The sequence below is a fragment of the Dromaius novaehollandiae genome, chromosome 2 (assembly GCF_036370855.1).
Source record: "Dromaius novaehollandiae isolate bDroNov1 chromosome 2, bDroNov1.hap1, whole genome shotgun sequence".
In the NCBI taxonomy this organism is placed as follows: domain Eukaryota; kingdom Metazoa; phylum Chordata; class Aves; order Casuariiformes; family Dromaiidae; genus Dromaius; species Dromaius novaehollandiae.
In genome coordinates, this window is record NC_088099.1 from 166,651,573 (window position 1) to 166,678,522 (window position 26,950).

Here is a 26,950-nt window from a genome sequence, read left to right on the forward strand (position 1 = left end):
GACCCAACTTCTGTCACAAAAAGTGTCGAGGAGATAGGCACGAAAAAAGCCAGATCTCCGTGTCTTCACAAAGACAACTTCTGCTCCATCATGCTGTGGTGTAATTCTACCACCTCTGTACCCTATAGCCATCAAAACTCACACAAGAGTTTTCACATCTTCATGCTCCATTCTCGTTACTACTTGGATTAGGCAAGAAAAAGGAAAAAAGTAGTCTTTGCAGTCCATCACAAATCAAACTATCACATTAACAAAGACGAAAGTGTTAAAATTCAGGCCTACTGATGGAGAGCAGTCATTCCAGGCTTCACTTCTACAGATGGGACTGTTGTGGAGTAAATGGCAGTTCCAAGTCCTACTCTGCTCTGGCCGCACCCTCTAAGTATGTGTCCCCACTGCTGCCTTGCAGCAAGTGTATAGCACTGAATGAATGTCATGTCCAGACATATTCTAATACTTTGCCCCTTACAGATACTTAAATACATTTCCTAACTCATCTGCACCCAGTGCACCCACTGTGCAGTTGAGTCTTTAACCAATGTCAAATTCATGTATAACCAGAAGATTTCTTTAGTTCTTTCACCCAAGCTGCATGAGACCCCTGAGTAGATACAAGGTGAGCTAGTCAAGGTGTTGAGTTCTAGTTCCATAAGATCCAGTTTTGGGAGAAGAACTGGTTCCTGCAGCTGTTTTTCCAGTGGTGAGTTATGAATACAAGCTGTGTTTTCCATTGTATAACAGGAAAGCAAGCTATAACAACACATGGAGCTCAACAGCCTTAAAGCACCCATTCCCCACTTCTTTTCCTCATTATTCCTCCCTCCGTAGGACCCAGAACTTTTGCCCAATAGCATCTTGAATGACACGTACCCTGGATGAGCCTCTGACAATCTCAGACAGCTGCTTGATGGCTTTGGTGCTAGTCGTGATGGTTTTATTGGTCTCTTGCTGGGTTGCGTGCCTGCAGAAAAGGAGAGATGAGGGGAATTGTGACTGAAATTAATTGCATAACAAGACTCATAAAGAACTTTTTCAAACTGCAGAGCAGTTGAGACAACAGGACTTGCACCACACCCAGCGATGGTAGAGCTTATGCTAGGAAGGGGCTTTCAGCAGCAACGGCAGCCAGAAGGCTGCAGGAAATTCTAGCAAGGAGCTGCCTAAAACATGCCTCCTGTGTTCAGCACAAAGTGGTGGCTGTGGACCTGCAAAATCAGCGGTGGTAGACAAGGCAAAAGTAGGGAGTGGGCAGGTAGCCAGGCCATCACGGACATTCAGAATTGCAGCTAATATTGTCAAAAGAAAGATGGGGATGTATAGCAAAAAGAAATGGAAGGAAGGAGTTGTGTGATGGCTCTCGCCAGGGGGATTTAGGTGCTCAGGAGAGAAATTCCAAAGAAGTTGAGCAGGACAAATTTAGCTTTCCTGACTTACCATGGCCAACTCCCTGCTAATGACATATTAACTCCAAGGAAGTACTGTCGGTGCAAAGATGCAAATGCCGTATTAAAAGCACTGAAACACGCACTCAGGAACCCAAACAAGTCACCTGTCATTCATGGTTTTACCTTTCTTTTACATGCCTAATTCCATTACCATTATTTTTTGCAAGTCCTGATTGCCAGCATCTTTGTTCAGGACCACTCGAAGTAGTGGAAGAGATATAAACCCTTTCCAAAGACGTTTATCAGCTCAGACAAGTGGCTCCCAAGCTTCATAAGGTCAACAGGGCATTTTCAGCCTCCAAACTTTCCCAAGGAGCACTTCACACCATCCTGTTGAGGAGGGAGTAACTTTTCCACTATGTTCCAATCAAAAACTCTAGGAAGGTTCAAGAAACGTCTGGAGAGAATGATCTTTTTTACCCCTTGAGTGCCACATTTGAGCCATGGTTGTACTGAAAAGACTCATTTGTCAGCTGCTCTTCTTCAGACTAGTCAGGATGTGAAGTGAATGAAAATTCTTCGATTATAAAATGTTAGGAAGGCCCTTTATGGCCCCTCTGTCCCCAGGACCCATGCCCTGTCCCAGCCCTTTAGTCCCTTTCTTCTGTTCTGTCAGCACTGACTTATGGCAACTCTTTCAGCACCTCACTTTAGGAACAAGCCCAGCCCCAAAACACAGTTTTTATTAAACACAACCTTAAGTATAAATAAATCGAGACCTCTTGGCATGTGTTCTGCTAACATTCATTTCCATCCAGTCAGAAAAGCTTCCTCTTTCCGTCTGGTTACTGAAGTGGACAAACCTTACTGGCCGATGAGACCTGGCTTTCTGGTTGTCCCAGATCCTTATCCTTTCCTTCTATCTCTTGAATCCTTCTCTGAAAAGCATGAAAGGAAGTGAATGTCGCAGAAAGAGAGAGCCTCTCAGATGATTCCCTGTCCTAAATCCTCTAAACCCCTGAAGGGATCACATGAGTGTCTCCTCATCTTCCACCTACTAACCACCAGCACAGGTGGGAAAGCTGTCTAGGATAAAAGTACAGTAATTTTATGCGTTGTACCTAACAGGTATACAAATGAAAGCCTAGTGTACCATGAAGATAACATCTCCTGAGCTGCAGAACGGTAATTTGGATGTACGCTAAGGACTGAACAAGCAAACAGAAGACATGGACTCCTTTTGTCACCATGCAGGAAACAGAAACAAACTAATATGGAGAGAAAATTGGATCAGTAACTAGTTATTCTGAGCTCTCTTTAGCTAAATTAAGATTCCATTTGTTTATTCGCTCGTCAAAATGAATTGCACTATGCATGACCCTAGGACCCACTGCACTAGCTGATAAAACACATCACTTCTAATTGCAGATAGAAGAGGTCGTATCTACCAGAGGCACATACTCCATACTGTCATTGCAAGACAGGGAACTGGGAATCGAATTCTGTCACATCATCTACCTTCAGGACTACACATGTGGCCTCATCCCATATCTTTTAATTGAATGAATCTGGCCACTGAGTGCATGAATTCCATAAGAAGCAGTTTCAAGATTGAGCTTTCTACAACTAATTCCTTTTAATGCAATACAAGACACCAGCGTTGACATCCGGTCATTTGGCAGACCTCATTAAATTATCTGCCCGCAGAATAAGTCAGGGATTTACATACCAGCAATTCCCCATCCCCGAAGTGAAATGGCTGGTTAAATTTACGCATCAGATACTTTTCAAATTCTAAAGTTCAATAAAGTCTCTTTCATTTGTATTCTAATGTCAATTTGATGTTACATTTCCTACATAATAAATTCATGTCTTACAAAAACTTTGCCCTGATCTGCTTCAAAAAACACGAAGAGGGGTTACGAAAAATAATTCACTTTAACCAACACTCTGGTGCTTGATTTTGGCACTTCCCACTATGTTGTCAGCACAATTAACTTCTTATTCTTCAGCCTCAGAGCTATGCTCAGAAATCAGACAGTGATTATATTTAATTTACATTAAATGCTATTAAGACCTTCATTAAAAATAGAGGCCTTGAAACTCCACTTGCTGCAGCACTTCCTTTTAATATGTAATGGTAATAAGATATGTCACTGTTATTATTATCATCATCATTATTATTATTACGGCTTTCTTTATGTTCCTCTCCCCATGAAAATGTGGACGTTAACTAAAGGGATGTCTCTGATGAATAAAATTTGATGCTGAGAAAAGCCTTCCACACAGTAATACGTTAAATAACCTATAGAGATGCAGTATACCTAAAATATAAACGTAAAAGACTTAACCTGGCTACAGTGCTACTCTGAAAATAAGCACACTAAGGGAAAAAAAAAAAGAAAGAAAAGGGCATCTGTAGGGGAGGACAACATCTCTTGCTGTGCATTTCTGTATATACAAAGATTGCAAAGACAATGCGCTAAATAATACAAGAAATGCCCTACTGCTGCCTAAGAGTTTGCTACGGCTGCTGTTTTCGTTATCAGAGAATTATGGTCCACTGAGTCCGTAAGCCCCAGCACGCAGCTGCTCAGGGCTTTGCTCTTTGAATGATCGTATCTGTCATTTATTTACCCAGTTTTAGAAGGAGCAGGGCAAAGAGGCGGCCGCAGCGACTGCCGCTTCGCTCCTCTGCGGGGATCGGATGTAGTAGCTTAATTACGGTTTGTGCCATGCTTTGAGGCTCCTGATGAATGACCAAGTGAAAAAAAATAAAAAAAAAAAATCAGACCCCAAATAACCAGCAAAGCCCGATGGAGGGAAGACTCCTCCCCGCCTCCCCGTGCTTGCTTTCGTTCCGAATAACCCCAAAGCAGGTTGTGCTCTGGTTGCAACAGGCGAAAGGCATTTCCCTTTACAACATACGCTACGGCTCATTTCACTTTCGCCTGAGCCCTGATATAAGAGCAATAATAAGTTTTTCAGGTAGGGATCAAGAACCCCTTTACTGCACTGATTTAAACCCCATTAGATTTAGCATCCCATTTGGCACAGTGGAGGAGCAGTGGAGGAGTTTCATACACTTAGGAACCGGGTGGTCCGGTAGATTTGGCTATAATTAAGCCAGGTGGCATTCTCTGCCTTAAACAGTGCACTTCTTTCTTTTACACAGCAGCTGCTTAACACTCGCTGCAGTTTTCTTTCACAAAAAGAGGTAAAAACGATATTAGATGAAGCAGAGCACTGAGCCGCAGGATCTCTGGGTCAGGCAGAAATAGGCTGGGTATCTGCATTTAAATATATCCCATAGTTGTTGGAGGCATAGGGATGGAAGGGGTGCATCGAGCATGCATAAGGAAATTATTCACACCCTAAGACTTTAGCCATCCTCTTGGAGCTGTTTTTTGTGAAGGACTCAAGTCTGTGATAGGCCGTGGTAAAGTATACATGTACGTATATTCGACTTTATGCAAGGGCGTCAGAGACAGCCACGGACTAGTAAGGGGTAGTTTTAGCTGCTGAGGCTCAGACGCCCCTTTCTTAGGTGTCTCCTAAGCAGCCAAGCTGAGCCGAGGGTATTTCCAGAACGGGGCGACGCAGCCTGAGCTAGAGCAGAGCAATGCGGGTTGCATGGGCACCGCTCAGATAAGAGGAGCAAACTGCTGTAACGGCCCCCAGACAGCACTGCGCCTCGTCCCCCGGCTCCGCTTTTGCAGCGGGGAGGGATTAAAGCAGCGGGCGTCTGCCGTCGCTGAGCATTTATTGCAGGTGTAAACACAGCAGAAGGATGAGCGAGGAGAAAAGGTTGTTTTACCAAGTCTTCAACTACCTTTACTATATCATTAAAGCCACCGAAAGAAGAAAGAGTAAATCTGCTTGTTCTGGCTCCAAGCTGACGCAACTTTTTCGTGCCTTTCTTCTTTCGGACCCGATTCTGCAAGTCGAGGCAGCGTTTGCAACAGCGAGAGCTGTAATTGCAGCCTGCCAGCGAACCCCTTTGCATAGGTGTAAATCATCCAGCAAAGTAAAAGTCAGGAGAAAAAACGGACCACTACTTTCAAGTTCGAAGCCGCGCAATATTCTGTAATAAAAGTATCATGGATTTCCAATTTGCCTGTCACAGGGACGTATTAGGAGACGTGGCGCTATCTGTCTTTAGGGAGCCGAGGGGCTGGCGTGTGCCTGTGTGCGAGGAGAAGGGTCGATATTTTAAATCCGCCTGGCACTGGTGCTGTGTCATCGCTGGGGACGAGCACGGCTTTAGGTGAACAGCTGCACCGTTCAGCGATTCTGGATTAAAATATACGAGTTCCAGCCAGACAGCAGCCCTCAAAATGCACAATTTCATCGCTGAAATGCAACCAGGGCAATATAAATAACACTGCAAACCCTAGCAAAATTTCCTGCGGTATTTTTAATTTCCGTCAGGCACTTTCTTTTTTTTAAAAAATATCGCCTCTTGAAAATAAGTAATGAAAAAATAAGAAACAACTGTCATTAAAATAGAGAGTGCGTCTATTCTAATCAAAGCTGCTCCGCGAGAGAATTTGTCCCATCTCTGTAAGCAACTAGTTACTCATTGACCTGCTGCCAGAAATTGTGGTTTGCAATTAAATTATCTCCAGGACAGCATGTTGGACCCCGTCTCATCCCTGCATCACGGACAGATTTGATCAGCAAGTACCCAAAACAGGACCCTGTGGGAACCAACTTAACCACTTCACTGTCATTAGTTACCTCCCAACTCACTTTTCCTTCTCCCATCCATGCTTTTTTCCAAGTATGCTTCAATTTGACAAAAGTTTCACTTCGTTTCCCAATAAAAGAGCCCTTCGGATCCTTCAGAAATGCTTTACTAGAACTGGGCTATACTGCACCTCCCTCTCTCATTAACCACTAAGCCTCTTAGCTTATCAAAGACAGAAATTAATTTAATTTGCCGTAATTTCATTTTGACGAACCCTGGTGCCTACTGATCAAGATAGTCTTTTTTTTTTATTTTTCCCTCTCTCTCCGCAGGTGCTGATAAACTGATTACTTCTTTTTCGCTCTTCTTGCAGCTGATTTTGTCCCCAAGTTGAAGCAGTCAATTCTCCTGTATAACCTTTCTGTAAGAAGCAAACAAGTCCCTCCCTGTCCGGTTTGAGGACCTGGACTTTCAGTGTTGCCCCGATAATCCTTGTCGTGCTTGACGATAAACACCCTTAAACCACAACTATTCGGATTCTCTTGCTTATGCTTTCAAATTCTGTTGCATTTTTTGCATTTCTGCATTAACGAGTAGAAAACAGCAAAGCGATATACGACATTTATATAAATACAGACAATTCTTGCCACACATTTCTTCCAGCAATTCACTCTTACTCTTTGCTGAAGCATGGATCGGAGCTGCCTTTCCACAGCTTTCCAAAGGATTACACCCATCTGCAACTCAGGGCTGCTGCATTTAGGACTCTAAAAGGAGCCAGTTGACTTGCAGAGAGGGACAGGAGGGAACAGGGCAGCTTCTTAGTCCTGCACATATCCCAGGAACACAGAAAAAAAAAATATATATATATACATATACTTTACAAGAGTGTCAGAAACCTTCCCCTTTCCCCGACATATGCAGAGGCCTGGACGCTTTCTAATGTTTCTAACACTTAAATCTTTTTAGAAACAGTATGTGTGCCGTTTCCAATACATGCAAACTTCCTTTCGCTCCTCCCCTGCTGCAGATCGCAGGCTCAAAGCCACAGACACGAAGCACCAGAAACTATTCAGAAGCCCAAGCATTTCCTGCAGATGCAAAAAGCAGACCGGTGTACCTGCTCGGATGCGACGCTCTCCCGTGACACACGCTCCTGTAGGCTTTTGCTCCTGAATTTCGGAATACCACCAGAAAGGAGAGGAGCCAGTTAGCATTTCCCAGCCTTGCAGGGAACGGCAGTGGTCCTCCGATGCCAGCGAAACAGAGAGCTACCGCCTGTATCCGAGCGATGCCAGATTGGGATCAAGTTTTCTCGGCAGTCCTGTAGTAATCTGCAAGCTGAGTCACCGGTGCCATCCCCAGCTCCCACGTCTCCGGCTGTCCCCTGCTGCGCCTGCACCAACTGCGTCAGTTCTCAGCATGGCGAGGCCCGGCCCCATGGGCTCTGCAAGAGCCAAAGTCATGGAAAACCTCCTGGAGTTTCTCCCGACCTTTGAGCTGCCATCAAGCACAGTCTGTGTCCCAACGCAGCAGCTGAGAGAGGTCTCCAAGCCATCTTTTCTAGATGCTGGAAAGCTTGCAAACGTGCAGCACAGCACCCTATATACTGTTCTTTAATGTCTATGTCCCTACGTCCCACCATAGCCACCGGCTAAGCTCAATTTTGCCATAGCTGTGTTGATGCCGGGCTTCGCTCCGCAGCGCTTTCGTGCACATCCTGCAACGGGTGAGCACACGCCAAAATCCCATCCTACCGGGCAGCCTGCGGTGGCCCACAGCCCAGCATGGAAGTCCAGAAATGCCAGCGTGGGTTTCACGTCCTTGCCATCCTCCGGCCATCCGCAAAGAGCCAGGCGCAGCTGAGCCTTACCCCTTTCCTTCAGGTTCTTCAGCCTCTCCGAAAAGCCCGGAAAGCAGGTCGTTATTTCATGAACGGCTCTACATAGCCTCAGGGTCACGCGTGGTGTTCAGACCACGGCATCTTTGGCCAACCGCCGCCTCCGAATGAGCAGCTGCTTCTTGTGTGTGCAACTATTCTCCAGGCTCCGCAGGGAGGAACGGTGCTTCCTCACCCCCCTATCCACACACAGAGCATTGCAAAGCCATCACAGCACTCCTCTTACAGTTAACGTGCCATCATCCGGGTCTTCATCAGAGGGCTGGCGTGTGTTGCTATGAATAATCCCCACTGAAGAAGAAATTTGGATGGACCCTTGAGGAGCGAACGGGGGTGCACGCGTGTGGAAGGAAGCGTCCTACACGCACACATACCTGTAGGAACGGCAGGGGCGAAAGGACTGCAGATAAATTGCACGGCAGACTAATTTGGCCTCAACTTTCCCGCACTTGCTCTCTTGGTCTTAGTGTTTAACGTGGGTTTAATACTCGCTACGGCGCTGGGAAAAGCAAAGCTGAAGGGCACTCTTCTGATGTGAATTGGTGATCGATTGCTTCAGCTGTCCTTGAGAGACTACACTGAAGCCATCATTAATAAAAGAGCAGGTGCTTCATACATCTGAGTATAAAGAGTTTTGGCGACCAGAGATGTAGATCTATTGTGATTTTAGCCTATTTTTTCGATAGATGTTTTTGCTGCTTCATGCGCTTTCCTGCTGCCAACTTTCCGGTGGCAAGAACATTCACAGCAAACATGCAAAAAGCTAATAAATCACTCACATTTCTAAGACAGTGGCATTTTCACCCAAGAAGAGTCATGTTTCATTTAAAAATAAAGCCAATTTGCTTAAAACCCGGCAATTTTAACTGAAAAATGAATCCATTTCACTCAAACACCTGTGAGGTGTGTTTTGTTATTTTGTGAAGTGAGCAAGACATCAGAGGCAAACAAACAGCTTGAGACATTTTTCAGCTTGCTATTATTATTTGCACATTTCTAGTTAGAGCTATTAAGCAACAACAGCTCCTAAGTGTATACTTAAATTAAGCAGTGTGCCTAAACCCATCTCCTCAGTCAGGGTTTAAGCGAGAACAGAAAGGTGTTAACAGTGATTGCACTACTGAAATTGAGAATGTGTAACAAACAGGCTGTCTTATAAACTTGTGAATAACGTTCTCCCTTGGACTAGCAAGAAATCGAAAAAGAAGGACCATGACCAAGCAGTTCTTTTGAGTCCAAAGTGCAAAAAGAGATGGTTTGCTATCTCCAAGAAGCTCAGCTTTAAGCATCAACAGGCAAACACCCAAAAAGTATTGCAGCAGTGTGCAAATACGAAAGCTCAACGTCCAGCTGTGGTAAGAAATGAGTCCTATATATTTCAGAAGGAATCACGTCTGCGAAAGCAGCTGATTAAGTTACATTGACCCCCCCCCCACCCCCATCTCAGATGACAAATATAGAAAGAATTACTATAAAGCTCATAGCTCAGGATTTGACTGCAGTTTTTCCTTCCTCATGAAGACAAAATACTGTTTCAGAAAAACAGCACCAACAGCCAACGGGACCAGCGGGATGCCAGATTTGTTAAAGTCCATCTATTAGTTTAGGTTTTGAACAAACCCTTCATAAACCTTCATGCTGCAGTTAATAAATGTTCCACTGTAAATCTCAATTAGTTAAGATGTCTGGACAATGCAAACGGCACGCCATTTACAACAGATGCTGAAACAGATGCAAAATCCACTAACAATGAAGTATCATGCAAAATAACCAAACATTTAGGGAACTCTTCAGCTATTTAATTTGCTTGAGTACCACCACCGGCAGAGATGGGAGAAACAGCAGAGGCAGTGGCAGTAGCTTTTGGCTTCCGAGGCAGATGTGTAAGGATCCCAAAATCTGACACTTTGACGCTTCTTCCTCTTTCCACAGAGACTCTGTTCAGGTGGCATATGAAGATTTTGGGGTTAGCCACCTGTGATTTCAATACATCTAGCCGTCTTAGACACGTCTACTTCATATGCCAAGAGCACCTGCAGGACACATGTGCAGTTAATCCATATCTTCTTAAACGGAGAGGTATCCTTGCATGTTCCTTGCAGTACACCCGCACACATTTCTGCCCACCAAAAACAAGATATGGTACCTTTATGTGCTCAAACATGCTTACGTCCCCAAAGTAGACTGTATCACCCCTGCCCAGCTGCTGCACATCTCATCTCCCTGGTCCAAGACCCCAATCCTCTCTCCTACATTCCCTTCAAAGGAGGAACTCAATTTCTTGTCCCTGCCTTCTCCACACCCCCAACAACATCACCCACTTCACCCAAGCCAAGCACCACTCCTGTGTTCTCTAATTCCCTAAAAAAAAAGCCAACTTCACACTAGCAGTTTGCTACTCTATATACATCTCCCCAAAGTCCCATGCCCTACTGCAGGTCCATATGTTCCCCAAAAATGACCTCAATCCTATCCCCTGAGTGAGGACTTGTTGCTTTGGACAGCAAAAAGTTACCGCCCAAGGTGCTCACCTTGCAGCTCCTTTCCAAGGCAGATGCTCCCAGTGCTGCCGAGCATGGCGTGTACCACGGGTTGGGAACCTCTGCTCTAACTAATGGCACTTCTGCTGATGCTGGATGTGTTTTACCTTCATGACCAGCTCCGTTAACTTCCTGGCAAGAATGCACCAAGAGGCGTTAACTGCTGCACAAGTTTGTCCTGTTTTCTCTCTCTACCTCCTCCTTTCCCTGCCCTAAAAGTGATTTCAGAGCACAGTGGGATGCGGATAGGAAAGCCAGTCGGAGGAAAGAGAAATTTTAAAGTACAAAGTGAAGCATAAATGTTGAAATTGGCAACAATGCTGGTGCTTTCTGAGCGCATTCCCTTGAAGCACATGGGCCAAAATCTGATTTGTCTGATTCTGAACAAGACAGAGGAGAAAAGAAAACAAAGTTAAAATAATATATGGGAGGAAACCACTTTAAAATGTGTTTACTTGAGAGTAGGATTTTTTGCTGTGTTTTTATTTGTTTTTCTATTGTATTTTGTTTTCAAAAAGAACGGAGATGGCTAAAAGGAATTGTGCTGAGAAGAGAAATGGATCGCAGCAGCCTACCTACCACCTATTGCTCTATCCCATATACTTCATATGCCTCTTTAAATCTGACATCTCACAACTTTCTGAGCATAAGGGCAAGCTGTGAAGTGCAAGTAAAATTAATATATTTACCCTGTGCAGAGTGCAGTACACTCAAAATATTGAGTTCTTGATCTCTAATTACTTTTCTTCCTATCTCCTTCACTGTCCTCTGCATTCAACTTATGTTTCACCCTGACTTGCCTTGCCTTTCTTAACACTTAAATTCAGCAGGTGGGAAGTTGTCTCTCCAATCATTTAGGAATGATTAAGTTTCCAAAAAAGGGACAAAATCTTAAAAGAAATGCTGCTGGTGAGGCTTCTCTCATGATCAGCCCCACATTTCATCCACTTAAAGATCCTTCAGATCGTCAGATGACAGTAAGGCACGATACCCAATATACAGCAAGTCGCTCTTCCCCACCACCCTCCAGCTTACGTCAGACCATAAAGCAGCCTAGCAGTTAGATTACAAAAACACAAGGCACTTTATTGGCCAATAAAACACCCGCAAGAGCGGCCATGTGAATGAAGACCCTATTTTGTGGGGCAATAAATTTTGCACCAACACCCAAAAGGCATTGCTATTAGAGGAATTGTGCAAATCACCATCCGTCGTCCATGACAAAGCGTCCAAGGCTGTGGACATGTATCTCCACGGGGAGAGCAACAATTAAAATGCGCTGCCAGTGGTCCAAAAAATTAAACTACCAGGAGATGCTTCCCTAATAAGAATGGGGCACAAATATATAATAAAATGATAAACAAACAGAATAAAAGGTCTGAGGAAGTTCATTATAAATCGACAGGCTCTCAAGTTTGTTGCAGGTAAGGCAACACTATCTTTTTTCCGCTGTCAGAAGGCAATGAACCAAGTATATAATGAACTCAGATGCAGCAACTCTCTGTTTACAGTGAGGGACAATGGAAATATCCAATTGTCCCAACCCATTCAAATGTAAAACTGTAAGACCAGTTATCAGAAACCTCTGCTGCTGTGAGTAAATTTGTTCTCTGGGGAAAAAAAAAAAGATTCAGCTCAAGAATTGCTGTTAAGAGACCAATGCCGGTACTTGAAAGAAGAAAATTACCTGATGGAAGATCAATAATATTTCTCTTCTCTCTTTATTGAGGCTTATGCACAGAATAAAATAGTCTAGGGCCTGATTCTCTGCCGCCATGCTTCAACACAAGTTATTCTAAACGTTACTAAGCTAAGAAATTATATTTTTTTACATCCACATTGTGAAAAATCAAATTGCACTTGTGCAGATAGGGACATGAAAAGAATGAAAACAGAGAAAGTCACACTGACTGCACCGTAATAGCAGATAAATCAGCCCAAATATGTTTCCTTGCAATCTAAATGCTTAAAAATAGACTTTCATACAAGAATGGTAAGCATGCTAGGTTTATCCAACAGCTGCCATAAGGCTGTGCGCATGCATCCAGGTGACAAATTACTGAAACAAAAACAGCAGCGTTACCCACTAAAGGCCCAAGGCACCACAGCAGAGGTGTTACTGCAACATCTGACTGACCTTTCTGAAGATAAAGGGATCCCACAGGAAAATAGTGTCAGACTGAAATTCAAGAATTTAGGGAGAGATTATAAATATCTATTTTTTTTCCTCCCTTTCCCAAATGGACAAACTAGTTTGTTCAGCTGAAAGCTGATGTCTTGAGTACAATAAAAACCTTCTCAAAAGAACTTCAGTGACACGAGAACCTGGGTGGATGATGTGGCTCATCAGCTAACTCAAATCTACCCCATGGTGTGCATCGTGGTAGTACTGAGAGGCACATGCCAACTCTAAACTCTTGGCCTGCTTTTGAGGGATCTGAATTAATAATCCCAAAGCTGCGTAAATAAACCTATTAAAATTAAATGGTGAGGATAAGCCATTAGATCAGAAAGCAGATTCTCCTGCGGGAAAAAGAAAGACTTTCTTAGACACTCACAGTGTTGGTGTGGTAACTTTCCAAATGCCAAAAGCTTGAAGAACCACAAGTGAAATTATTTGAAAAGAAAAAGATCAGCTAATCTACTGGTCGAATTCCCTACTTCCTCTCCCATGGACAAAATAGAATGAGTCTTTAAAAGAGACAATCCAGTAACATATCAACTCTCCTTTTAATATTAAAGAAAGCATGTCTTTCACATCCCTTGAGTCACTATTCCAGGTTCATTACTTGGCGCAGCAACCTCAGACTTGCCCAAAAACTCATCTGTTCAGCTACACCTACTATTTCTAACCATTAGCCCAAGCTGTAGGAATTGCTACCCCTACATAGCTGCAGATTAGCCATCAAGAAACAGGGGCAAATAACTAAGGGAAGCCCATAATTTTATCATTAAATCAGACTGAAATATCGCAGTTATGATTTCTTAGTACCGTTGATGGTCCTGATGGTCGTTCAAGGCAAAACAGCAACTGCTCTACCATCTCCCAACCAGCTCGGTAAAAGGATATACTCCAGGATAGTATATTAGAGGTTGTAAGAGGCTTAACAGAGTTTAGGGACCATTCTCCATTAAGGAGAGCCCAGCAGCTCAGTAACAGCTGTCATGGACTCTAGCAAAAATCTGTCTGCAGATGGGATTGTGGGGGAAATGGAAAGTATTTCAGTGCATTGTTAAAGACACAGAGCATCTTAGTGTCCCTCTGAAACAGCCTGGATGTTGGATAATAATGAAAAAAAAATAATAATAAAACAGTGGGTTTAGGAGAAACCACTGACCATAACGGGACCTCTTTCACAGGCAACATGTGAAGATGTTGGTTCTTTCCATGTTCCCTATTCAGAAAAATCAGTGTTCTGTGTTAAGTAACTATTGCATACCTGCAGGATAAGGTGACATTTTACCCTCTGATTGTACTATCCGACATATGAAAACCTGTTAATTGGAGGAACAAAAGGCAGCAAAAAAAGCATGAGCAAATAACCTTAAAAAGGCAGTTTTCCTGCCTTGCACTTTTGCTAGTCTCCTCTTTATACAAAGATCAAAAAATGCAGGTAACCACAAGCTGCTACCCTCCAGCCACACATCCAACTGTTTCCCATCAGCTGTCCTTTTCTACTTTACTTATTTTTGTTTTCTATTTCACAAGTGATTTCAAGGTGAAACATTTCTGCGCACTGATAGACCGAGCCAGGTACATTCAGCTCCCATAGAGAGCAGGTCACGTGCTTTTGCTTTTAAAACGCTACTGAAAAAGATTGCGATTAATGAGTCAAATTACTTCTGTACCATCATTTGGGCTTTCACTCTGCCTCAGTTCCCCATGCAGTTATGCAGAAGTAATTTCTGCATTTGTTCCCTTATTCTGCACACTCTGTCTACTGGGACTGGGAGTTCTTGGAAGCATCACCCAGCCCAAGCAATACACTGCTCTCATTTGGGTGCTTATTGCAATACAAATACTAGCAAACAATATTGAAATCTTATTTCAGGAGCAAGACGTAATTGGGTCTGAACTTACCTCCGGTCTTACACTGACGTAATTCCATTAGCTTTAATGGAATTACTCTCGATTTCCACTGGTGTCTCGAATTGAGCTTTTGCTTTTCAGGATTTATACATTTTGTTTTCCTACCGTTAAAACAAGAAGCCAGCCAAAATCATTTCCAAGTCATTTCTTTCCCCCACTAAATTCAAGCATTATTTTAGTTTATCTGTGCGACCTCCACTTGCTCTTCTACATCAGCCGTTTAATTATTCACGGCTCCTGCAGGACGCTGCATTCCATTATCGTCTATTTATAATCCACGATGTCTGAGAACAAAAGGGGACAGGGCGCTCCGTTATATGCCTTCCTGGCCCCGTTACAGTTTTTCTTACTCGTTTCCAGGTGCTGTCTGCACAGAGCACCTCCTTCAACCACCTGAAATCTGCGTTCTATCTTTTAATTATAGCTTCCCGCAACCCATCTTGTGGCTATAAAAAGGAAGATTTCAAGTCGGCACTGTAGGAACTTCGTGGCTTAGCAAAAAAAATAAAATAAAGAGCCGTTTGCTATTCAGTCCAGGTGGGAAACCACAGTGGGTGACCTCATGGGTGTTCAGAAAGCCACAGCTGGGAGCTGACCTGGGCCTGCAGTTCATTCTGCTGGTGCAAATCATCACCCCCCCACTCTGCAAATAACACTAAATTAATTACTTCCTGGCAGTATAGTGGGGGCATTAATTTTTTAAATTAAGAAGAAGGGGGAGGGATAAAATAAAGCAGTGACACACGCTTGGCCACAGACACCAAAGGGGAATAATCCAACCAAATATAGGCAGCTATAATGCCACAGAAATGTCTCTTTCTCTCCATTGACTAAGGAGCTCAGGGAAAACATCTCTGCTGAAAACACGTGAATCCCACCCAGACTGGAAGGGAGGCCTGATCGCCTCCAGGATCTGCCCATCCTTGCTGGTTGGAGCACTTGCCTCCACTCTGGGAAAGTCTCAGTAGAGTCAAATGCAGCATCACCAAAGCCTTGGTGGTTTGTTTGCCCGATTAAGCACACTCTAGACTCTTTTTTAATTCCTTTTTTTTTCTTTTAATTTCTCTGATGCCAACTTCTTACCATCTCTTATCAGAGCTTTTCCTATTGCATTTAAGAGCTCTCTACAAGACACTACTTTTCCCCCGTGAAGGTGCTTGTACTCCGTAATCAAGCCACTTCTCAGCCTCATTTCTGACAAACTAAACTGACTGCGCTTCCAGGCTCACCGAAAAACATGTTTTTTCCCTCCTGCTCCAACTCACTATTCGACTGTTCATACACTTGTGAATCACATCCCTGGGAACTCATGCTGGGTTCCTTGACCGCTGCGCTCCTAAATCCACCTGCTTTGTAACACGCATCCCAGTTTTAGGAGTAGGGCTCATATTGCTTTGCCTTGGCTACACCTTGGTGGGGCTGTATGACAACAAGCTGCTAGACAGGGCTCAGCCTAACACTTTGTACGGCTGCTCATCAGTGGTTTCACTGATCTTTGTGCCAGCGCTGAATTTTAGCAGTAGTATTTTTACAGGCACTTAGCACTGACTGCTATTAGTAACAGGCCTGGTAGCAAACGTAGAGAAAACCCACTAAAATTTGCCCAGTTTTGATTTCTTCTAACTTTGCAGAGATCTGTCACAATCCTTATCCTACCTTTCAAGTTCAGTAGACCAGGGAGGAAAACTCCTCCTGAGTGTTCATGTGTGGTAGTGAGGGAGAAGGGGCTGAACAATTTAGGAAATACAGGATGGTGTTCATGGGTGACCCAGGGGCATTTGGGAACCCCTTATCTGGGCACACATCATGGATATATTCTAGTTCCTCACCAGAATGAGAACAGGGCATTTATCATTCTCCCCTTGAACACCTCTTTTCCATGGAAAGGGCAGCTGGCTGTGTAAGCCAGAGGAGCTATAGTATATGCCAATGAGATCCCAAGCTGGACAGCAAGGGAATTATGGCAGTAAATGTCTAACACTTAGTTCTAGATTTAATCTGATGGACCCTTGATAAATCCTTCACCCAGCCTCACCGTGTTCTTCGTTACTGAGGTTCATCTGGGCTTCCCAGCTGGACCTATGGAGGGGAAGATGGGACATTAGGAAATGTGTCTTCCATGTGTCTTCTTGGGTGTGTGAGTGGCTGAACATCTTCCCTGAATCCTCAGCTTTACAGAAATCACCTTCAGCCTACATCAGTACGAGTGACCTTCTCCAAGCACAATCAAGTGACCGAAAGGAGACCAACACCAACTCCACTGCCAGCAGAAAATACAATGAATAGCGCTCATGATCTCTCCCAGACTTCCCAAAATACCTATTCCACTCACAGGGATGCTGCGTCAGCTGAAAGGGGCTTGACAGGTCTGCAACACTTCTTTACCTACAGCAGGCAGAGAGGAGCATATGGCACTTTCTCACCTTCACACATTAGGATCTTTCCTGGTACTAATGAGATAAGTGGTAGTTTTCTACTTTTGACAGCAATGGGACATGAGAAAACAACACGTTGTGCGCAAGATACTGTTAGAAAGCATTATCATTATGGACCACCAGCCCAGCCCATTAATACAGCTTAATCAAAATGATTTGATTTTAAGAATCTTAATTAACCCCATTTAAAACATTAGGTATTAAAATTCATTTGCAGAACAACTAGGGCTGTAAATTAATTCTTTATTTATTCTGGGTTTCTTGCGAAACTTTTCTGAGCTCAGCTTTCTATTAGCTGAGAGCACTGATCCTTGCTACACTTCACCATCCTCAGCTGAAACTGGGGTGACCTGCTGAAAAGACACTTCAGTATTCATGCTTCCCTGGATTTTACAGGGATAGGGAGGAGTTTTCCTTATTCCATTTACTGACAGCAGAAACTGCTTTAAGAGCTAGGTAGGCTGCTGATGCAATGCTCTTTCTTTGGAGAGACCATACACAAAGACCTGTTCCCCAAGTACCATAAAATGAGAAAAAAAACCAAGAAACCAGCCATCAGTTTCTTTTCAAGCTGCCTCTCTGGCAAGCTCTGTGCCCCAAAGCCTTCCGCCCATTTGAGTGCTTCCACGGCCACCCTTCTGGTTGCTCCTTTTGCATTCTGCAAGGTGGGAGCTTTCATCATCTGCATAATGGAGCTTAACCATGCCTTCTGGTTGCTTTGAAGAAAAGGCAGTCTGCGTAGCTGCCAGCTTTGGGTAAGGGAAGTTACCTCTGAACAGTTACACTTACAGGGAGCCAGCCAGCAGATTTCTGAATGATCTGGAAAATAAAGAGTATTACCCCTGAAATCTGTGCTGGCTCCTTGTTACAATTACTGACTGCAAAACATAAAGCTGCTGTTAATGCTGGGGTAAAGTGTGATTCCACTTCTCACTGACTTCACATTTGTGCGTTGTCTTTTTTTTTTTTTTTTTTAATGTTCTCCCTTATGCAAGACCTTGAGTATTTATTTTGACAGTTTACATTATTCAGCAAGCAATTAAACTTTCAAATGTATTGTGTTCTCATAGCTTAAAATAGCTTTGGCAACATCAGTTGGGTTTCTCAATCCCCCACAGAATAAAGATAAAGAAGTTCTTTCTTGGATTTTTTTTGCAGGTTGCTTTTTTTAAGCAAATACATGATTTTAGAGAGTCTTCATGTTTTGATGTCCTTACACAAACCTAGCAAATATTACTTGAGGAGTTCCCCAGATAGTTAAAATGGCAGCAGGTAAACAAAGTGTGATTTAGAGCAATGGAAGGAAGCATAAGGAGTCTGATGGAGAAACTACACCGGATTTGATCCATAAGTTCATATTGTTCACGGCCCTACCTGTCTACTCCAAGCTTTGTAGGTCACTTGTGGTGGGAGCAGGAAAAGCATCTCTGGGACTCAGTGTCTCCAGTTAAAAGACAGAGCTAAACTTATTGTGTCCATGCTAAAATGCCACACTGTGAACTGCAACAACTCCCAACTGCAAAAACATTTTCCTTTGGTCAGATCTCCTCCCAGCACAGGGCAAAGGAGACACAGGGTGGTGAGGTCTCAAACTGCCACAGCTGGTTGGAAGTGAACGCAGAGCCCTGAACCTCTTCTGCGCTGTCCCCAACCCACTCCACAGACCTCGGTCTAAATAAATCCTCTCAAGAATACAAGGCTATACTAGATAACAAAACAAAACAAAAAGCTTGGAGTTCCTCCTTATTTCCACGTGCATCTTCAATTCCTTCTGCCGCCGTTTCCCTAAACCTCCTAGTTTTGCCGGTTGCAAAATGAGCTCTCGTGTCATCACCTCTTCCTTTAATGCCAGCAATCACCACCCACACAAGTGCCAGCTCTGCTTACTGCTGGGGCCGGATGCACAAATGCACATTAGTGCTAATGTTACTGACCTGCTAATCCACAGAGAGCACCTTTAGCCAGCAATTTGCTGCTCAATTCAAGGACAACGCTAAGCTTGCTAGGTTGCTTCTCCCGTCAGATGGTGCTTGAGGGGAGCTAGGACAGCTTTCAGAAATTCTTGTTAGCTTTTAAATGAGATGTAAAACATCAAGACGAGTCCTATAGCAGAAGCTTTTGGTTTATTTTCAGCTGGTGATTATAAAACTTGAAGGAGAAATAATACAATAGAATACAATACAATACAATACAATGAAATAGTAAAGTCCTGCATCAGATTCACATGCTGACATCCTATGATTAGTATTATTTTTTCTACAGTTTAATATCCTGGTGATGTTAGATTGAGGGACTCGTACATAGGAGTGCACTGTAACTAGTTAGTATAGTTGTCTCCACTCCCTGAAAACATACCTTAGTCATCTCTGCTCAGTAGAGCAAGGATTATTTGTTATTTTTCCCTCTGCCATTTAACAAGGGACAATTTCTTGTCCTCCCTCAGATAATCTATGTCCCCTAGCAGCTTATTTTCCTATTCCTCTTCTCTGCTTCCACTGCCCAGTCCCAGAAAAGAGGGGCATTAAATATTTCAGCTGGCGTGCTCACAGCACTAAAATCCAAAACACGGTTTGTATTTTGCATCCTGCGAGCTATATTTTAGGCAAAGGATGTATCTAGAGGGCACTCTTCAAGCAGAGGTCTCCCAAAGGGCTCTTCGCCAGCCACGGTAACACTGCAATACAGTCACATCCAGGAGCAGCCAACCACCACAGCTTGGAGAAAAGGGAGCTTTTCTCCCAGAATACCTAGGACAAACTCTCTCCTTACCCAAGGTAAAAAGCAGTAATTTGCTGCAGCTGTGATGGTCTGGGAACATATGTAAGACAACATTTTTAGGCGGAGGTAATATCTTTTATTAAACTGACTGGCAGAGCTGGAAGAATTACAGAAGCTTTAGGCTTACAAGACTGGTCTTGTATGTCTCAAAGCTCATCTATTTTTTCCAACTCAAACACTTGGTCTAATAAAAGATGTTACCTCTACCTACAAGCCTGTAAGTTGCGATGAGAGCAACAAAAGCTCTTTTATACCCAGACGCTACAGAACTGTCTGATTTAGACCAGCTCCCAGTGAACAGCGCAGTGCTGAAATATCTGCCTTCACAAGGTGAAGCCTAAGCTTGTTCGGCTATCAAGTCCTCCTGGACCATGCACCCTTCTCGTTATTTTATATCCACATAAGCTAAGCACAAAGCACTACTTTTCTGATTAGCTTTGCAAAGCCCGCGTTAAGGCTGCTAACGCAGGCGACATTGTAATTACTCTTTTGCTTTCCTTTAATAGAAAAAAGCAAACTTAAAAAGAGAAGCTGCCTCTAATTTGAGACTGCTCAGAGGAATCTCATTTCCAAAACTGGCATGTCCCCCTCACTTTCCAGAGGAGCTTTAGTCCTGCCTCCCCCCTGCTTAATCTGTGCAAAAGGCACAAGGCGAAGAGCACCGAGGTTCACGCAACGCAGTCAGGCGTGAAGGGGACAAGAGGGGCCCAGCACGCCAAGGACAGCAAAGCTGGTCTCTGAAAGGCAGCCAAGGTCATCACGCCTTGACATTTCTGATGAGCTGGAAAATTTACGGACTTTTGTTCGGGCTACAAAAGTTGGCACGTCACAACCCGCCAGGAAGTTGGTAGATGGTGAGAGAAGGTGGATAAGGGAGCACGGAAATGTTTGTAGGTCCCTGTTGTTCAGACAGACACGGTTGCTTGTTTCAGCCTTGTTGCCTTTTCTTCACTGTATTCACTGCTCTGAAACTTGTGTTAAATTATCAGAGGCCAGATCCTCACCACCCGCTTGCAAGCCAAACGAACTTGACTCCCCAGTGTGCCAGATTCAGACTGAACGGGTTGTTTCAGCTGCAACCGAACATACACATGGCAGGAGCCAGGTTTTAATCATCTGCGTTTCCAGCAAGAGAAATTTCTTCATGCAAAAAGCCACAGTGACTAATTGGGTCACGGAAGTGGCCCTCTGTTCTCCCGCTCGGAGAACAATGCCATGCTATTATTCTTTTGTGAATACGCACCGGGCTTCAGCATCCAGGGCTCTCGGTCCAGCATTGCATTAACTCACAGTTGTCTTTCAAGTAGCCCCTGGAGAGGAAGAGAGCTCTTTTCCCATATCCCTCGAAGACTGTGTTATGAAGGTCAGTCATCACAAACCTATTTCCATCCCAAAGTGATTGATCACCACCCCAACTATCCTCAGACGAGTAATGAGCCGCAAGCATTAGTCTAATGTACGTGACAGAAAAAGTCTAATTAACAAATTATATTTTTATAAGAAATTTAAGATTCAGCCCGTGAAAAGGATTATACGAAATTGGAATACCACCCTGCCAGGCAGAGAAAGACAAAGTGTTTTAACTCCCATTAGGTTAATAACTTCATAATAGTTTAGTTCAGTCCTGGGGCAATCAACAGGCCGGAGAAGGACAGTGAAAGATCCTTCGGAGTCAATCAAGGAATACAATATTGTCAAGAAATGGAAGAAATATTTAAAAGTGAATGAAACTTCAGAAGATTCCCAGGAAAAGAAAAAAAGAAAAGTATCCAGACAAGAGCCATCGTCAATGCAGGGGACTTGTCTGTTAATAAATCTAAAGCACATAAACCTGTACAGGAATTGGGTACCTTGGTGCATTGGTGTGTTCAACTATTTAATGGGAGTGCCTACAGAAAGCACAGTCAGAGTCCTATTGGACATGCACGATGATAAGACAGCCACAGCCTGCAACAAGGGAAATTCTGATCAGACATTAAGAAAAAATGACCATCAGGATGCTCAAACACTGGAAAAGGGGCCTAGAGAAGTTGTCAGATCTCCATCCTTGGAGATTTTCAAAATATGACGGGGCAGGACCCTGAGCCATAGCCATAGCCACTCTACGTTGGCCATGGTTTGAGCAGGGCATTGGATGAGAGGCCTTCCAAAGTCTCTCCCAACTTAAATTATTCTGTGATTCTGTTACAGGTGAGGGTGTTTTTAACAAGCCTGTGAAAATACTGCACCAGATCTAGAACCAGCCTCATACTGCAGCCCTCCAATAAGTTGCACCCCAATGAGCTCCCTAATGAAAAAAACTGGTTTCTCCAGTAGTGGGAAGTTTGTGTTAGAAAAGGTAAAAGTTGCTCTGAAATAAGGCTCCAGCTTCAGAGCCAGCCAACTGCTACCCAAAGCAGAGGGTCAGGCAAGACAGGGGTGACCATGGTTTGTGGATGAAGACACAGCTTTCTGAGGAACGAATCCCCATGGCTCTGCTGTCACTCAGCGTATTGTGTGCAGGCTGTGCCAGATCCAATGCCAAAGAGTGGCAAAGCCATATTTAAACAAAAGAGGTGTCCCATTTTTCCATAACTGCTGAGGCAAAACTGTTTGGGAGAAGCAAAGGAGTCAGACACTGAATTAAAATGCATATGAATGAGAAGCGGTAAGCGAGAAAAGCAGTCTCTGTACCAAACCCCAAAGCTTCCCATCAATCATCTTATGTCCACACACCATTTTTGAAAGCAAAGGTAAACCCAGTGGGGGGAGGTGGAAGAAAACCTGTGAAAGCACAAAGTTGAATCCACTACAGAAAAGTGCAAATAAATCAGGTCAAATTATGCTACTGCAAGTCCCACATGACCTCCTTCCCAGATATGCTTTAATTACCCCACCCTAAAGCACCACTCAAGGCTCCCCAAGTGCATCACTAAACCTTCATAAAATTCCTCTGAAAGTCACTCTTGTTCCCAAACAGAGAGAGAAACAGTGGCCCAAACCAGCTAAAACTTATCCATACCATCCAGCTAAACCTAGTGTAAAACTTGTGACAGAACCCACACAGTCTGGAGGCCTCTTCAAGATGCTTCGACAACCTTCCCAATCCTAATTCATATATCCTATGTGAATTTAAACAAGGGTTAGAAAGCACAGCGACGAGACATGTAAAACTATTCAGGAGACCTGAGTAGATTTGTGAAGGCTGAGGTTAAAAGTGCTTAATAATGTCCAACCATCCTGGAAAGGCTGGCTGCAACTTCACTTGCGTACTCATGCATGACTACTCAGTATAGCTCTTTGGTCAAGAATATGTTGTACTAAGGTGGCTTCATCAATCTGTACATGACAGAATTTCATCACAACATAGTGTGTCTATGTCTATGGGCAACAGACCTCAGATCTCATAGGGAAGTACCAATGTTTGATTCTTTCTCCTGGGATCATGGAACAAAAGTGGTTGGAAAGCACTGCTGGTGGTCATCTGGTCCAACCCCCGCTCAACGCAAGGACGAATTCAAAGACACAACAGGTCATTAAGGGCTTTGCAAAAATCGTCCAACATCATGCTGCCCAAGTGTGGTGTGGAAGCTGGAGCTGACTGCTGAGCCACAAGAAGCTATGGGACATCCTGGAGCAATGTGCTCATGAAGACCCAGCTCTCGTGGAGGAACATCGGTGTTGAGCATCCATCTCCTGCCTTTTCATCTCCCTCTCCACGTCCTTCCCCCTCTCCTTCACATCACCTTCTAGTTTTACAGTTTAAACGACCTAAATATAAACTGATACTGCACAACTGGATGAATCACTGAGCAGGAGTTCAAGCTAGGATTTACAACTGCAAGTATACACTGAGGTCCTGTCTTTCCTGTATCACTAAACCAGACCGAGGTCCCATCGAGATCTAGTTGATACACAGAAAAGGGGAGATCTGACAGGATGAGGGGAATCCTAGTATGGGAAAGCTGAAGAGCTGTGTTTAATCCTTTGTACAGGGAGAAAGGGGTTAATTTGATTGAAATTCTATATGAAAAAAATTCTGTTTTTCATTTGATGCATTTATTTTTAATGGAAATAGCTTGAAATTTAACAGACATGTAAAAATGGTGAGCCTTCCAACCCAAACAAGAAACCATTTCAAAACTTTAATTAAACAGTTTCAGTCCTCAAGGCTTTTCTCTAGTGTGCAATGGCTTTTTGTTCAGGGATAACACATGTTCCAATGTTTTTTACACCCACTTGAGGAAGAAGAGGTGTTGACAATAGAAGAAACCACAGAAGACATTTGGGCTGCTTGTGCCACATACTGAATAGCAAGTACCATTCATTTTTTGTCCTCAGATTTAATGAATAACCCTGGAAAAAGGGATTACACTCTAGATATGTCAACAAGATTACACGTTCAGAGAAGAATAATGTCTGATTCTTGCAAAACACTTCTCATTAGCAGGACTCATCAGTCATGCAGTGTCATTCTCCACTTGAAAATCTCTTCCCAAATCTAGAATGACTGGGCATAACACAGATCATTTACTATACCACCCTTTGCTCATAACACAGTATCAAAACTGGACTGAATCCTGTTTTCTGGGATAATCTCACGTATTATAATTTGCCCATTGCCTGTGAACAAATGGGTCACCTTCTTATTAGCTGTACTGACATGTGCTGTTTCTGCATGGTGGTCTGACCCAAAAGGTAGACAGTAAATATGATTTTGCCATTACTTAGTAAAAACCTACAGGCTCTGGACTGACCTGACAGTGCAAAGTCTCAAGGACTTGTCTGGGCTCATTTTGGCCTAAGCTCATCTGACCTCATTTTAGCCGTGATAACAATTGTCTAGACAATTGCTACTGTCTAGATTTGTTTGAGTTTAGCTGTAGTTTATAGTGATAACGAGTCACTGTTTTGTGCAGATGGAGCTGTCCATGGCTGTACAACACAACATGGCATGGAGGAGGGCAGACTGGAGGTGGTACCAGATGTCCTAACCCGTAAACACAAATCACGATGCTCCATCAATGCTCACAACCACACCGCAACCTTGTGAATCAGGTAAAAAACCACCTTTAGAGATGAAAAAGAACACAAAAACCTGAGTAACAGGGAACCAACAAAAAGGAAGAACTGGTAATAACCATTATAACTGTATTATTAATGAAGCTTTCTGTAGTAATTAGGTAATTTGGACTAAGAGACTGTTTAAACATTAACTGGACTAGCAATAAATCCTTGGCTCCGCAGAGATGGTGTTCGGCCCTCACAAGATTTGGAGGTGCTGGCTGGGTGCAAGGGACACATCTGCACGCAGGTCGATGGGCTCCATCTATCCTGCTACATCCTTCCATCCCCGCGACCATTGCTACAGCACTATCCTGAACAGAAACAGGACTGTTTTGGAAATGAAATACTGATTCTGACAGTGACTAAAATAACTTCCAGCAACCTTTCTGATTATTATTACTATTACAATTGCTTCTAGCACAGCTGCTGTCCCAGTGAAGCTGGAGGAGTTTTTACATACTCTATTTTGATATTCAAGGGACTGCTGAATAAAACCGTAATAAATACCAGGAGCTTGGACATCACCGCAATAAGGGCAGGACAGAGATAAATTTAGGCATGTGCCAAAACCAAGCGCTCAGGCTCCTGTGAATTATTTTAGGCTTGGAATTTCACTTGTAATATTTCACCTGGAAACACTTGCTTTAGCCAAGGACTCAAGTCAAAGCCCAAATTTAAGCCCAGTTACTTAAACAGATTGAAGGCTAGACCCAATCTATTTTTACAGGACATTTGTTGCCATGCTATTATATAATTTATCTTCATTTAAGGTCTTTTTTGTATACATTTACACAACATCATTTGTCAATAGCACAACGCTTTTTACATCTGTTGAAAAGCAGAGACCACCGCCGGGGCAGGGACATCCCCAAGGACCGCAGCAGAGGAAACCCATTACACACACAACCCCATCCTTCCTCGCCACATATACTGGATATATGAGGATATACTGGATATACTAGTATATCCGGGAGAATTGCTTTCACTTCGGGGCAGTGGAATCACTAGAGACTAAATCTCTTCACTAGTGCTGAGCCTATTTTAACAAAAACGACAAAAAATCACATACAGGTTTTTTGGTGTGCATGTTTTAAATTAATTGGGCTCTTTATCAAGGTAAATGAATGAATGAATTCTCTAAAACAAGCAAATAAATGACAGCAGGACTTTTGTAGTGCATTGAAATCCTTTTCCCACTCGTTCTTGTTCATCCCTTAGGGAGGTGGGTGAAGAGCGAATGGTGAAAATCGAGATGCAGAAATCAGAGCCGGGTAGCCCCAACTCTAAAGGGGAGAGTCTCAACAGCACCTAAAAGCTTGAAGCCTGCATCAGCACCAGCACTGAGTGCATTTAGGGGAAAAGAAGTGTTGGAGCTCTTCGCTTCTCTCCAGCAAACCTCGAGAGCAAGGAGGAGGGTGCGGGCGTGAAGAATTAGTGGGTTTGCACTGCAGCATTTCCTAAAACCTTGTTTAATAACAAAATAATTCCAGCTTATACAAAAAGGTGCACTAAAGCACCAGGTTAAGGTGATTTCAGAGAGAAATTGCTTTAGTGCTTTCCATATCAGAGGTAGAGGATAGTACTTTTTTCTTAACATTTTACCCCTGTATAAAGATTTTGGTTTTCAAAAGTTGGAGATAAACGTGTCACAGCGTGCGTGGCTCAGGCTTTGCTGCCATGCATTAACAGTGCAAAACCAAAGAAGGGAAAATGATTAAAAAAGGATTAGCAATAATCTGTCTGTTGCTGTTTCCCATATTGAGCAATCACAGTTGTGACAAGTAAAGTGGATTAAAACTGACTTCGGTCCTAAAAAAAAAAAAAAAAGAAAAATATACAAACAGTGCATATCTTTTCCAAGCCCTCAGACATTTTTACATTGAGCAACACCTTTTTAAATACAGCACTACCTCACTAATCCGTACAAATGGCCTCATCCAGACCCTCGGTGAGCCAGTGAGCACACACCTACTTATATGCATATGCTTTGATCAGATCTTAAAGCTTTTGTTAACTAAGCCATTTGTAAAACTAGTCATGAGTGGTCCCAGGGAACTAATGTATCTATAAAATCAGCATTTAATTA

At 43.3% G+C, this 26,950-nt stretch overlaps 1 protein-coding gene across 11 annotated transcripts in view; it reads right to left on the bottom strand.

Moving 5' to 3' along the window:
• TSNARE1 (t-SNARE domain containing 1) overlaps positions 1–26,950 on the bottom strand; it is a 474,003-nt gene that overhangs the window by 255,364 nt on the left and 191,689 nt on the right. For all 11 annotated transcript variants that reach the window (XM_064507932.1, XM_064507929.1, XM_064507934.1 and 8 more), the window contains one exon: positions 871–961. In XM_064507932.1, coding sequence (XP_064364002.1) covers positions 871–961 — 91 coding nt within the window. The remainder of the gene's footprint in view (positions 1–870; positions 962–26,950) is intronic.